Source organism: Pygocentrus nattereri, chromosome 3 (genome assembly GCF_015220715.1).
Source record: "Pygocentrus nattereri isolate fPygNat1 chromosome 3, fPygNat1.pri, whole genome shotgun sequence".
Lineage (NCBI taxonomy): Eukaryota > Metazoa > Chordata > Actinopteri > Characiformes > Serrasalmidae > Pygocentrus > Pygocentrus nattereri.
The window spans coordinates 12944948-12960826 of record NC_051213.1 but is presented as its reverse complement, the minus strand read 5'-3'; the positions used below and the strand labels follow the sequence as shown (position 1 = coordinate 12960826).

The 15879-nt window shown below is 38.3% G+C and overlaps 1 protein-coding gene across 3 annotated transcripts in view; it reads right to left on the bottom strand.

Annotated features, from left to right (window-relative positions):
* Positions 1-15879, bottom strand: part of pard3aa (par-3 family cell polarity regulator alpha, a) — a 521056-nt gene that overhangs the window by 300880 nt on the left and 204297 nt on the right. For all 3 annotated transcript variants that reach the window (XM_037537061.1, XM_017704401.2, XM_017704387.2), the window contains exon 5: positions 12260-12397. In XM_037537061.1, the coding sequence (XP_037392958.1) occupies positions 12260-12397 (138 nt within the window). The remainder of the gene's footprint in view (positions 1-12259; positions 12398-15879) is intronic.

The following is a 15879-nucleotide window of genomic DNA, read 5'->3' as shown; positions in this document are numbered from 1 at the left end:
GAACATTTCAAGAGTACATATGTTGTTCACATATTGGATGATAATTCAATCATCTCAGTGATGGGTGTGAAATTTGAAATGAGTTACTTAAAATTTGGTTTAGACTGACTTCCATTATCGGAATGTCTTTTATTTTCTGTTGCTCAGAACAGAAAAGATATATTTTAAAAAATGCAAATACATTACAAACTTAAATGTATATAAAAAAGTACTACAATTAAAATGTTTATCATTTTAGGATGAAGGACACTGATGTGTGCAGGGAGTGTTTATTTATATTTTTATTTAGTATTTATTTTGTACTCGTTTACAAAAGTTGACTGCCACTGATGGTAGATATGGTCATACATTAGAGAAGATTACAGCCCAGTGCTGTGTAAGTCACTGCTGCAGTTTTTTTTTTTGTGATGTCACTACTGACTTCGACCATTTGTTCTATTTTTTAATTATCTAAACTGCATGCCTAATATTAAACAAAACAAAGACATGATATACAATTATCTAAATTATGTTTACATAATTATAGAAATTACAGTAATACTTTATACTGGCTCTTAAACACTTGAATATAAATCACAGGCATTATTTAGTATTTAACTAAACTGCACAGCTGTGCAAAAGCTCAAACATAGGCTATTTGTAAAGTAAGTATTTACTAAGTTTATGTTTATCCATTACTAAATTAGAATGAGTTGTACCACAGAAACAAGTTTTAATGTTACACTTAGTAGTTACTAAATATTAACAACCCCCTCCCCTCAGCAGGTGTAAGTGTTGGGGAAACCATCAGAAACAACAAACACAAAAAAGACCAAAAATCATTCTAAATGCTGCATGTTGTGATTTTAATTACAGCCCCAAACATCACCCTGGTTTTAACTCTGAGCAAGAAGCTAAACACAAACAGCTCCAGCTCAGAGAGACTCACAGCTGCTCAAACAGCAAAACTAAGACTGCTGTTGCGTCGACCAGCCAGAAACCATGTTTAAAAAGCTGCATATTTGGTTTTCTCAGGGACATATTAAAGAATAAACAGACAACAGCTGTAGATAATTAGTTTTATCCCAGTTATCCAGTTATCCATAAGTTCTGTCATTGTGTTTTCCTGGCAGTGGATTCACTGATGTTACTAGTTAAAACATAACTTACAGATTTGTGGTGCAACCAAATTTAGTAAAAGGACAGTTTTAAAACTATCTAGTGTTAACTAAGGACTTAGTAAATACGTCCAAACGAAGTATAAACTTACGCAAAACTGGTGCAACCCAGTCCAGTTCCCTACTGAGAACAAAACAGTGGCAGGACACTTCAGCTGACCATAGGCTGTTTTGTTATTTGACTTTCTCTGGAAATGGCAGCAATTCAGTCCAGTTGACAAGATGTTACAAATCATAAAGACTGCTAGACATGAAAATAGCTGAAAGTAATTTAACAGTATCTGGAAGGTTTGCTGAGATGGCTGAGAGTTTACTTTCTCATTAGCTGGGGCTGAATGAAGACGGAGGTGATATAACTGGTAAAACTCAATGGGACTGGTAAGACTCAAATAGAGACAGACAAAAGTCATTAACATTTTGATCAAGTACTGAAAGAGTGAAAAGAGTATATGAAAGAGTACTTTGTTGGCCTTGCAGGTTGGTCATGCTTTTTTCTGGCTTTCTTACATGTTTGTGAATGTGCACACACACGCACACACACACACACGCACGCACGCACTGAAGGCCACAGTAATATAAGAGGATGAGTCTGCTGCTGTGTCAGTGCAGAGGGGATTGTGTAAGCGGCTGCAGGGTCAGTGAGCAGGGCCTCTGTGAGTTAGAGGTGTGGCAGCTTCAGTGGAGCAGAACAGCTCCAGCTCACTGACTCCTCTCAGCCGGACAGAGCCGAACACTCCTGAGCAAAGAACACCTCTCAACACACAGGTGCAGGGTGAGAAATGCGTGCACGCACGCACGCACACACACACACACACACACACACACACCACTTAAACTGACAAAAGAACGCAAACAAACACTGCGCTTAAACACATCTTTGTCTGATTAGAAGCACATCTGCAATACTCCAATCAAAATGAAAATAAATCACTGGGGAAAAGTTAAGGAGCTAGTCAGTTTTGCTTGATAGGACCTAGCTCAAAAGGAGGAAAGCTGGCTGATTTTTTGATGTTTTCAATTTTCATTTTCAAAATAATAATCGACTTTAGTCTGTTTAAAGCAGAGCATGACTAATGATTTGTGAGATTTAAACATTTATTTTACACAATGCTAGAAGACACTATATGCTCTGGCACCGTATCATTTACAAACCAAAAGAAAACAGAGAGATAAACATAGTGAGGGAGGCAAAGAGAGAGAGAGAGAGAAAAAGAGAGCACAAGGCAGTGAACGGAGCAGGTAGTTGTTTCTTGACAGTCAGATATGCACATGTGCTCTATGTATCGGTTTTGTGGTGGAAATCTTCATGCAGTGTGTGTGTGTGTGTGTGTGTGTGTGTGTGTGTGTGTGTATGTGTGTACCTGCATGAGAACAAAGTGCAAGTATAATTTATTCGAGTCATTTACGAGGATAAATGGGAGGAACAGGAGAGTGTCTGATGTGCAGGCCTGGTGTCTGGTAGCAGCCAAAACAAGGCAGCTAGTTAATTAAAGCAGGCAAAGCGGGGCTGGAGCATGAGCTGCTTTGTCTGTACTGCTCTGGTGGAGCTTCTCTCTAGTGGGCTGCCATTTGCACTGTGAATAATCAGGTTGTGTGTTTGTGTGTGGTTGTGTGTGTGTTTATGCTAGTGAAAGCATTTCAATAGAATAAAAGGAGAGAGAGCTTTCTCTGTTCTTTTCTGTCCTATCTGGGTTTCAACAATAAACACACAGCAACATCTACTGGCCAGGTCTGCTGGACAACATGAGTCTGCATGTGTGTGCCTCTACATGTGCCTGTGCATACAGGGTAGAGAGACATACAAGAGAGACAGAATGCATACATAACAGTTCAAGAAGTATAAAATAGGGAAAGATGTCCAGAAACGTCCTTGCTCCTTTAAGAGGGAGATGGACTGGAGGATCAGAGAAAAGTCTCTTTGAAAGAAGAGTATCTATGTGTCTGCAATTATCTGTATCTGCAATCTGAAAGTATCTGCAATTTCCCTCTGGGATCAATACATTATTCTGATTCTGATTCAATACAGGCACAATGCACTGTATTTGTACACTATATACTAATTCTCTTTCAAACGCCTGGATTTTTGGAGGGCAGTATTATCTCAAATCGAAAGACTAAAACGTATCACCGTAAATGTAAAATGACCACGTGGAACCTCATCTTGTTGAATCATGTCTACCTTAACAGTTAGCAGTGCTGGGAGAGGCTGGCCTCAAGTAGCGAAGTAGCACAGTTATTTAAAAAAACAAAGCAGTTTTTTCCAGCAACTTACTATTTATTTATTCAGAATTATCGGTGTAGAGTGGCAAAACACTACATTGTTTTATTTCGAAACTGAAAATGAAATAAAACTGCATTTTCCATTGACGGGTCTGACATTTCTAAAAGAGGATAAAAAAAAGTTCCATTCATTAATGTGGTCACTGATGTACGAGCTTGCCAGCATGAGGATATGCAAATGGACAACTTGAATGATATGCAAACAAACTTCTTCAAATATGAAATATTTGGACATGATCTGCACTAAACACACCAGGTGCAACTTTTTTTTTCCCGCCTCCCCATACATAAAACATATCCTGGACATTATCAGTACTTTAAAAAAATGCCAAAAAACTGCATGCTTCTTTACAAAGACAGTATAATTAGTGTTGTATATTAAAGTGCACTGCAGTACTTCAAATGACAAATATTCATTGTTTATTAGTATTGTTTAATAAGCACTACTGGTGCTTCTTCTCTGTTCCAATTTATCAAACTTCAGAGAGAGAGAGCGAGCGAGCGAGAGCCAGAGCAGGAGAGAGCGAGAGAGAGCGAGAGAGAGAGAGAGAGAGAGAGCGAGAGAGAGCGAGAGAGAGAGAGAGAGAGAGAGAGAGAGAGAGAGAGAGCGCGAGAGAGAGCGAGAGAGAGAGAGAGAGAGAGAGAGAGAGCGAGAGAGAGAGAGAGAGAGAGAGACTGAGCAAAAGAGAGATTAGTTGTGTTCTCTCATGTTTTGGGCTTATGGAGCTCATTCCACTTGACTGGGCAGTTTGAGCCTGCAGCATGCCAACGGCCCTCTGCCTGTGTGGGCCAGACCAAAAATAAGTAAATAAATAAATCCCACCTGCTGTCCACACACACACACACACACATACGCACACACTTGCCCAAATAACTTCTCACAAACATAAAAAGACAAAGGAGTAAGTTAAAGGTGAGAAGCTTGTTGTAAAATCCAGATGTTCCAGTCCACAGTAGAACACACTAACACACATTAACAGCCACTTATCACACACCAGCACATGCTCTTCAACATAAAACACATTTTAATCTCTATAAAACACACATTTCCAGTTGTACCAGCAGAAACCGATACAATTCAAAAGTAAATACACCAAAATATTTGATATGTAGGTTTGCACTGGAGAGGAGAGGAATGAAGGTCAGTAGAGATAAGACGGAATACATGTGTGTAAATGAGAGGGAGGCAGGTGGAAAGGTGAAGATGCAAGGAGTAGAGGTCGTAAAGGTGGATGACTTCAAATATCTTGGGTCAACCATCCAGAGCAATGGACAGTGTAGAAAAGAGGTGAAGAAGAGGGTGCAGGCAGGATGGAGTGGGTGGAGACGGGTGTCAGGGCTGATGTGTGACAGAAGGATAGCAGCAAGAGTGAAAGGGAAGGTTTACAAGACAGTAGTGCGTCCTGCTATGATGTATGGTTTGGAGACTGTGGCTCTGTCTAAAAGACAGGAGGCTGAGCTGGAGATAGCGGAGATGAAGATGCTGAGATTTTCGTTGGGAGTGACAAGGATGGACAAGATTAGAAATGAGCAGATCAGAGGGACAGTGAAGGTGGAGCAATTTGGAGATAAAGCCAGAGAGGCCAGGTTGAGATGGTTTGGACATGTGTTGAGGAGGAATAGTGGATATATTGGTCAAAGAATGTTGGAGATGGAGCTGCCGGGTAGAAGGAGAAGAGGTAGACCTCAGAGAAGGTTTATGGATGTAGTGAAGGTGGACATGGAGATGGTTGGTGTAAAAGTAGAGGAGGCAGTGAATAGGGCAAGATGGAGGCAGATGATCCGCTGTGGCGACCCCTAAAGGGAGCAGCAGAAAGAAAAAGAAGAAGATTTGTTGATGTGCAATAAATTTAATGAGTTAATGAGTCCAGCTTCTTAAGTACCAGCACTCTGTGTTTAAAGAATGCCTAATAAACCTGATATAGCTTGTGTTGCTTGGACTATTTTGTTTTGTACTGTTCAGCTTTTTTTGTAAATCACAACAAAGGGAATTGTATGTGGTATAACTGTTACCACACTTCTAGAAGGGAAATTTAAAAATGATGTAGTTTATATTTTTGACCACCTCCTTCCAAACAATCTGAAGCAGCCAGATTTTCAGTGTGCCACACTGCCTTTGGCATCCAGTTTTAGGCAGTTGGCATATATTTCATTGCTTCTGGTTTCCCCTGTAGCAACTGTTTTTCTCCCTAAAATTATTTAATTATAAACAACATCTCAAGTTTCTCAAAATTATTTTACCATATAGTCTGAACACACACACACTTATAAATGATGGTTATTTAGAAAAGAAAATGACTATATATAGAACCGTGATGCAACTGAATATTAGATAATAAGTTTCCAGTGATTTGAAAATGAAGATCCAGATTTGGAGAATGTGGTAGGTTCTAGGTGTAAACAATAAAATTGATATCATACACACTATTGCCAAATTTTGTGTTTAAACATAATATAAAGACAGTCTTAAGTGTTAATGCTTTATTGTTTCATTAATATCTTATTAAGCCCACTATAGTTCGATATCAAAATGCATTGTTTATTTAGTGCACAACATGGCACAGAAAAGCAGCAGCTGATGAATTATACTTCTACCATGAAGAATGTGTAGCAAACGATATTTCAGGAATGGAAGCTACAGGAGAAACTGTACAGAATTTACTGGCCTTTCACCCATAAGCATCAAGTAGGTAGTTCAGCTTTATTGACAGAACTATGCAACTGGTATGAGTCATATGGCTTGATTTACTTTAAGAGAGAAAAAAATGTGAGAAAAAAATGGAATAATTTTGTCTTTCATTAACCAAAACCTGATGCTTCATTACCAAGCACAACTAAGTTTATGTTTTGCTAAAATTAAAAATCAATACTATTGTGTTATACCAATATCTATGAATCAGCATACATGATACATTAGCTAGCATTAATTTTCAGCTGCTCTGCCGGTCCTTCATTTTAGTGGTCTGACTCTCATCAATAAAGAAGAAGAAGAAATGCTGAGATGGTTTAAATGACACAGTGATATCAGCCACCAACATTACCCATGACATCTCTCTCTTTCTCTCCAGCTGACGTCTCTGAAGGATTAAAATGAAGAAAGAAACTTTGTCTCATCTTTCATGCTTAGAGGACATGTTTAGAGACTCCTGGCAGACTAGTGTTCTGTTTTCATCAGGGCAATTAAGTGCTTGACGAGACGCTCGATTCAAGAACAAAACCCAGGAGCATTCTCGTTTTAATTTTTTTACCTCGACCTAAAGAGTTGCTTTCAGTCTTTGTGCTCCAAGATAAAAGGACTAGCTAAGAAAAGAATGACTGAGCATTTTCCTCTATGGCCAATCATGTAATCAAATCACAAGGACATACACTTCTCATTTGGCTGTCACAATGATGGACAGCTTTGTCACTTCAGTGATTTCACTACTAAGGTTGCTGTGTTGTTACAGGTTGAAGTACACTTTACATAATGAATAGTTCAGGCACAGAAAAACAGGTCAATGTGTATTAAAGCCTGTTTAAAGAATGAGTCCTACGGTGGTATAGATTATGATTCTAAAGAGAAGGGGAAAAAAGATTTTTACCATGCTTTTTCAACTCAAGGTGAACAGTCTATTGAAGCAATTCACTCAAGGCTGGAACACAGGCCTTAAATACTGATTGCAAGCCCACAAACATACATAATTGAATGCAAACATACCACACAGAGCACACCACATGATCACATATCCTTTCACTGGGAAAAAATGCATGAATGAATAAATGGCTCCATATCTACACAATAATCATGACACTTTCCAATTCACTCCCCATTCCTGTCAGTTTCTTTCATGGATTCCTCTGTGGACAAGAGGAAGGGAAAAGTCAAGCTAAAATTAATGATACATTTATTAATTTACTAGCAAGGTAGATAAGGTAGTCTGCAAAGCATCTAGTGTGGATACCCCAAAAAAGTTATCTAACAAAACAAAACAAAGCAAAAGAAAAAATTATGACAATTTACAGCATCCTATATATATATATATATATATATATATATATATATATATATATATATATATATATATATATATACACACACACACAGTCCACCAAAAAAGAAAAAAGAGGACGTTTGATCACCTTAGTTTGTAGGCACATCTGGGATCTTTACAGGATTGTTCTTGAAGATCTATTATGCAGTATCATATGGGGAAAAATGTCTTTGTGTCTTATGATGTAGTTCTTAAGAGCCTTTCAGAATTGAAAACAAAGAATGAAAAGGATTGCGGCAGGCAATTCTGATTTTATTCAACAGAAACCTTCAATACCCACTCAATACACCTCACACAGACAGTCATACATAAATGTGATTACACTCACTCTCATCAGACTTATGGGGAAAATACATGCACACAGGCTCCCTTAAACAAACTCCCTTCACCATCTCTCTCTCTCTCTCTCTCTCTCTCTCTCTCTCTCTCTCTCTCTCTCTCTCACACACTCAAAGGTTTCAACACCCCGTAGGTGCAAATGACCCAGATGCTTCACTGCTTACTGCCCTCACACTCAACCTGTGTCCATTACACACTCATTACACAGAGAGGCCTGAGGCACACACGCACACACACAGGCTCGCACACACACAAAGCTAACAAAGCTGCTATTGCATGCCCATTCACACATCACTGCTTCATTGTTTAACAAATCTATTTGCCACACATCATTTATGACAAGTTCAGTCAAAGTGTCTGTGTAATAACCAAATACATCCATTCACTGAATTCAGTCCTCTAACGCAGTAGCACTTTACTCAATATATTCATGCACATTTCGATGGTCAGCAATAAGTGATCTATCCATGATCAATTCAAAGATGTTTATTCTTTCATAACAAAGAAGCTGGACAAGCTTCATAAAATATCGGCAGAAATCTCTTTCAACCTGATAAAAACAAACAAATGAGCTTGTGTCAAAATTACTTTGATTTGATATCCATTTGATATCTATGTGCAAGGTCATTATATACAGTAGTATGCTAGCAAATAGTAGCAAACTTCATTGCTGTTTCCAATCTGTCTATTTCTGATTCAATACAATAACATACTGTAGCTTGGTATCATAACAGCACATTCAATGTTACAAAGCAACTATAATAACTATAAAGAAAGTATGGGTCTTACATAAATAATTTATATTTATTGACAAAAAACTATGTTGTTTTTATTTATTTATTTATTTATTTTTGGTGTCAAATTGTAAAGCCTGACCAACCTTGCATCAGTTGCTCACATGTTTGTGGGTGAATCATAAATGGGTCAATTTATTCTTAACATTAACACACATATTGTGTCATAATATGCTTTTCTGAGCATATTGGGGAAAGTCAGTACTGACTAACTGAACACTGACCAACTCCATATTTCATTACAAAGAATATATAAGAGTATATACAAGAATATAATTGTAAGTCTGAAACTATATAAAAACTGCTCTACAGATTTTGGATCATATTTTTAAAATTCTAAATCTCACTGGCAGAATAACAACTCACGCAACCAAATAATGAAACACACTAGATAAACGCCTTTTGATAAACAAAGAAAAGAGCTAATTGCTTTCATTCCACTTCAAAGGCCTTGTCTGTCTTGCATTATGTGTGTGTATGTGTGTATAATATCAGGCTTAGCTTATAGGCTTGTGACTGTGATGTTTTAATTACCCCAAAAAGACATGCATCTCTTTTCCCCTAGCAAAATATTCACAGGGGGGAAAAAAGGGTAGTAGTATGACAGAGAGAGAGAGAGAGAGAGAGAGAGAGAGAGAGAGAGAGAGAGAGAGAGACAGACAGACAGACAGACAGACAGACAGACAGAGAAAGAAGAAAATACAGAGCAAAAGGGCATTAATCAAAACCAACACTAGCTACCACACAAGAAGAAACCTTCACTGAGACAAATAGAATAAAGTTCCTTGCAAGCCGCAGCTAAGAGCAACCTGATTATTCTACCATCCACTTAAAACGTTCACACCGTTTCACAGTGTATGAAATGGTTACTAAAGGCAATGAGAAGACACTGCCATCGGCTTAATGAGGCAGCTTATTCAAAACCAATAAAACAGGACACAGCATTATGCCGATGGAATTAAGTGGCAATTAAAGGCCTGTGAGAAATCAGTGGTGGCACATCGAATAGACGCTTATCACTGAAGTGGGAAAGGAGAGCCACAGACTGTAAGATCAAATTGTAAAAAGATAATAGCGCTTTAAATGGTAGATGGAGTTAAACACATTATCATTCATGAACATGAGGAAAAGCAGCAAGAACACGGTTAGAGTAAAACAGACGTAGTTTGAATTTAAAAATCAGTGGGGAAGCAAGAGTGAAAGGAGGAAAAAAAGGAGAGAGGGAGAGAGGTAGAGAGAAGGGGGTTCAGGCTCAACAGTAACAGAGTATGGCTGAAATGGATTACTCTGTCAGGGAGAGCACAGGCTTTGACTGACTGTTCCTTCAGCTCCAGCCACCAGCATCAGCTTCATATCCAGCCACCCAGAGCCATTTCCACGCAACAAAACACCCCTAATGATGATGCACGAGGCCGGAAGTCCTGTTGGGACAGTGTCCCTCACTGCACAACACACCCACATACCCCTCTGCCATGCAAATACAGGTGTGTGACACAGGAGAGGTTCAGGATTTGACCAGATGATAATGTATTTACTTTTCTTTCTTTCTTTCTTTCCTGCTGTTGTATACCCTGATGATGTCCACAGATACACTCTTTAAAAAAAGATGGTTCTTCAAACGGTTCTATATAGCACCAGAAAAGGTTCTACTACGGTTTTGATGCAGAGCTTGTAACAACAGAACAACACTTTTTGGTGCTATACAAAACCCTTCTCAAAAAGGTTCTATATAGAACAATCTGCTGTATATTCTTCATGAATCTGAAGAACCCTTTCATGATCCAATTAGATCTTTGAGTGTTCATGGCTCTAAAAAGAAACATTTTTTTTACTAATGAACCTCAGATTTTTTTGTGTTCATTTTCTATAATAAAGACCCCTACAAGATCCATCTCCAAGTGTGCACCTTAACATTTTTTTCTGTTTTAGAAACTGGCCATAAAGAGTATCACCAAAATCTGATTCATTCTGATCATTTTGGTAACATTAAAAATAATGTTCACCAGCGACAAAATCTCACTGACTAACTGACTAATCTCACCTCTGCCATTGCCATGACCACACCTAAGATTACTGATCAGTTATGTTCCAACAAATAAAAACTTTTTCACAAATGTCAGAGGGATCAGAATCTTTGAAGGATCTCACTTTCAGCTCCCGAATGAAGTGATGAAGCTCTTTATGTTGCTTTCACCTTTCCAAAATGGACAGTGGTCCAATGTCACCATTTGTCCATTCTGCTGGAAGCAAAGAATTGGATCTTGCATGCATTTAAAGAGCCTGTCTGTTCAGTGCTTCATCTGGTGTGCAGCTGCATCTCCAAAACCAGCTGAACTTCAGCTGAGATCCCAGTTGTGATTGAAAGAATTTGTAAAGTTTAAGGTCCTGAAATGGGGTGGAGAAACTCTCCATTCTGCTCTCACTTTTACAAAGTGGAAAGCATCCTACACATGTCACAGTCTGCCCCTTTTTTAAGAAGCAAATCAGTTTCACAAGGATATAGTTGCTATATATTCACCCAATGTTTATTTTTGTTGGCGCATAATACACTGCCAAATCTCCCACAACACCCCCCCCCACAAATAAATAAATAAATGGTCACCTACGGAGTGCATAGTTTTAATGTGGAAAAACAAAAACATCCAAATATTTGGAACTTTCCTGTTGTTTTTGTGCATCACATTCAGCATAACAGTCTTAACAAATAGAAGTGGCAGTAAGAGTTCTTCGGAATTGCTATAGAAAGAAGAACCTACTGTGCTCCTTAATAAATCTTTCAATATGGTTCTTTAAAGAGCCATTTCTGTAAATGTTATATGAATATAAAGAGTCTATTTTAAAGAACACAATATAAAGGTTCTATAACAATTGCAGTTTTCCAAGAACCATATATCCAAGCCAAGAACCATCTTTGAACCTTTATTTTGTGTGTCTTTCTACTATGGTAGGAATTGTTGTTTGTTTATGTACTCTGAAATCAACAACAATAAACATCGAGTTTGGGGAATAAAAGAAGGAGGTGTTTCAGGGAAGTGAGGAGGCAGGAGTGTTGGGGAGGAGGTATGGAGGGCTGAGAGGGTGAAATGGATCCTGGCAGCTTGAGAAAATCGATTGTGAAAATTAATAAGTGAATTCCCTCCAGTGCGCTCCTGTACCTCCGACGACTCAATCTCCTTTTTCGCACCTCTCCTTTTTCATTCCACTCCTTCTTGGGTGCCTTTCGAACAGCGCCCACACACACACACACCTTCAGACAGCTTCGCTGAAGGACTGACGGGCCAAGAGAGCATGTGTGCATGTCGAGAGCGAGAAAGACGAATATTAGAAGAACTGAACAAGTCAAAAACCAGCAAAGTGTGGTGCTCGCCTCCAAGGTCAGAGAAATTATGGCCTGCACTTTTGAAGTTTCCTCTCTTCTTATTTTCTTTGTTCCCAGTCATTTTGTGTCTGTCATCTAATCTCTACTCCTCTCCTTGACTTCAGAGTGTTATCTTTAACTGGACTGTAACCAGAGCTCAACGGAACAAACATAGAATACTCATTGTCACTGGAGATGCTACAGAAAGTATAAAACAGTACTCCAGACTGAAGTGCTGGCTACATACAGATGGAAGTGTGCTTGGAGAGTGGAGACAAGCTGAGAGTGAGAATGCTTTACCTGTTCCTGGCGCACCAGCCAGCGGTCCACCATGGGGTGATTGGCGCTGAGGGAGGAGCGTGCACTCTCTCTCTGAAATTGGCTGGCCCATGCTGCTGTATCACGAGGCAGACTGCGATACGAGGCTGGCCCCTTACCCTGCAACACATATTCAGACACAAATAAAGAATTAGGTGTTGTCTACATTCAGCCAACTGACTTACAGTGAACTTACTACCATCTCTGTTACAATTTCACATCCAACTTGCAACTTAAAGTGATAGTTTGAAAACTAAATTGACACAGTATGCCTCTTAAATTTGAAATACACTTGCACTTTGCAAATATATTCCAAATTTAATTTTCTGAAACTGTATGATCTGCTGTTATAACAATGGACAAAAGTACAGTTGCACAAAAAACTCCCCTTATCAAATGACCAGTTTTGTTGATTGTCTAAGTGAAAAGAAGTTAATGCATCATCTACAGAGAAAACACTTCAATGACACTTTTCTGCAAATTTTAAAAGTAATAATATTAACATGTAAAATGTAAACTTTAGCACAAGCCATATTTTATTTATTATTATTATTATTATTATTATTATTAATTCTAATTTATTCAATTAAGAATTAAAAATAGTATTTGTTTTTAGTATTTTCACCTAAATAATGTACAAAACAAAATACAAAAAAATGTACTTTGAACAGGGAGCCCAAACTTTCGTAAGCCTGAATTTTGTCCAGTCTCTTGTCCTTCCTTTTTTTGATAGTAGATAATGTCATATAGTAGCTAGTTGTCTTAATATTTTAAGAATTCTGACACAATGAACAGAAAAGGCTTGATGGAAACTACATATATCAAATGAAAATGACAAAATTCACCGAAAAGCTTGCTTGCTTTTTTGCCATTAAAAAAGTGAGACAACATGAGCGGGCACACGTTTGCTAAATAAATAAATGTAAACATGAACGGAATAAAGCCATCTGACTGCCCTTAATCTTCAATTTTTGTCCAGCTGTAGCTACAAAACATGAAAGAAGGCTGAAGATCTTAGTTGACTAATGAAGTAGCTAAAAAACACACCTTTACCATATCAAGGAAAAAACTTAAGTGATAGTGGACCATTTACAAACATAAAATGCCTGTTCTGATTAAATGGCATTTTCTGAACCACACGTTCTTCTAAAAAGGCTGCTATAAAATTAAACATAACAGCAATGAGAAACTGCTCTGAAAATATGTTCCATTTTACTATAATAAATGTTGCTATGGCTGTGACGTAGAGAGTTGTACTCTGTTGTAAAGAAAAGTAATGAGCAGATGGAAAAATTCTTAATCATATTTTTTTTGGTGATATTTTAGTCATTTGCTACATTTCGACAGCTGGATGGAAACAAACCTAGTGTTAGAATGACCTAAACAATTCTATTTAAGATTCCTGAACAACCTGACATGGTTTGAGGCAAGTGGGTAATAATTTAGGCATGTAGTTTGGCCAGCATTAATCGGTGAGTTGCAGGCTTTCAGTTGTTGGTGGTGCAGGCTTTTATTATGTGAAGCCTTGTAGTTCCAGTGTGAAACTTCAGACACAAGATAGTGCTTGGGTGACTGAAGACATTTGAGGTGAGGGGGGATTCTGTAAATGTGATTTCTCATCAAACTCTTTTAAACTTTAACTGATTAAAAAAAAACAATGCTTAAAATGGCTTAGAGTGAAGCTGTTTGTTCCTGAACAGAACTACACTCGCTCTACACACAGTTAATCTGAAAATGCAAAAAATACTCTAGCTAAATGGAGAAAAGAAAGAAAATAAAAAAACATTACAGAGTTCAGTAATGCCTTTCTGAAAGTCTCCTGCTAATATGATGTACACTTGCCACTCTGAGCTGTTATTAGAACTATTAAGACTGGCAGGTTAGGGAAGCTTATTTTGGACTCGAGCCCTGCAAAGACAATCATTCCACTGAAGTCTGGAACACACACTAATTTCTTTCCACAGTAATTAGAGACTCCATTACAGCCAACTAACTCTCATGGTGGCAAAAGCTCAGATATAGTGTCACAACCACATATTTTGTCTGAAGGTGAAATCAAACGCCCAGCAGCACAGGAGCTGTGAATCAAATCTCCTTTTGTTGCCTTTTTGGAGCAAATGGATGTAAAGCAGGTTAGTTTCACACACCAAGAGGCTCAGCCTAGAAAGGCTGCCGAGCAGAGTCGCTTGTGGCTACAGACATCATCACACACACACACACACAAAAAAAGCCTGTGGTTACTGAGTTAATCCACAACAATCACTCAGATGTTTTTTTTTTTTTCCTAAAAGTGATGATTTTTTTAGGTTAACTGAGAGGTGGAATGACATGAAGGGCCAGATGACAAGAGGCAGACAGGAACAGAAAGAAACAGTTCAGTGCCTCGCAGGACAGCTTCTGATCATTATCCCAGCACTAGCCACAGTTTGGAACCAAAAAATGGCTTGTTCCTCTTTACCACATAGCAAATGGTGCAAATAAGGCAGAAATAGAGGACATAAATCAGAATGATGGGACAGCACATTAGGTACCACTGTCTATGCCATCATCAGCTTTGACATAGAGAGAGATTTTTGAGAGAGAGAGAGAGAGAGATTTTTGAGAGAGAGAGAGAGAGAGAGAGAGAGAGATAGATTGCAATATTGTAAAGTCATCATGCAGAAGTGAGGAGTTTATTAGGCCAGTCTTCTGAATCAAGTGTCCCTGCAGATGCCTTACTGATAGGATTAACATAGCTGAGCAAGAGCTTTCAGAGTCATTTCAGAAAGACCCTAGCAGTCAAGTGCCATGCCCCGGCAGTGGATATAAAAATGCACATCTGGAGAAGCATGCGCTTGCACTTGTCCATGTTCTGGTTAGGGTGGTATGGTAAACATAGTGAAGAGTTTATTGATGGTAGCTGTTGATCAGCCACATATCACTCTCTGTACACTACTAGAGTCACACTAAACACAGTTAATCCGAAAATGCAAAAAACAGTCTAGCTAAATGGAGACATATGAAAGAAGAAAAACAAATTCCAGACCCTGAAAACCTCTAGATCTAGTCGTTTTAAAGTCCAGATGACTTGTACAGGCTAGAATATAAAAAGAAACTGACCAGTCAAGGAGAATTTACAGAAAGACTTTTTTGTTTGTTTTTAACTAAAGAGCATCTGTATGTTCACATATGAGAATATGTGGAGGTACAAGTGCTGGAGAAATATGGCCCGTATTTGTCTATGTGCTGATTAGGGCAGCATGGCATGTATAGTGATTAGTTTACTAAAAGAATAGCCGACTGGCCAAAAGAAGCCGACCGGAAGATGTCTCTTCAAATAAAGAGCGTCTAGTTTTTCATGCTTTATTTGACAATCAATGGACATATCTATCCAGAAGAAACCTGGACAGTGTTGTTAAGACCAACAGACTGGCCAAGAAGAGATTGAAAAAGCCAACAAATACATAAGAAAAAAGGCAAATCTGAATAGTGAACAAATAAAACAGGTGAACGTATACATATATACAGGAGAGAGGTGGACTGTGTGCAGTATGTCAAGAAGCATTCAATGAAAAAACAGATGACTTGTACAGGCTGGAATATAGAAAGAAACTGACCAGTCA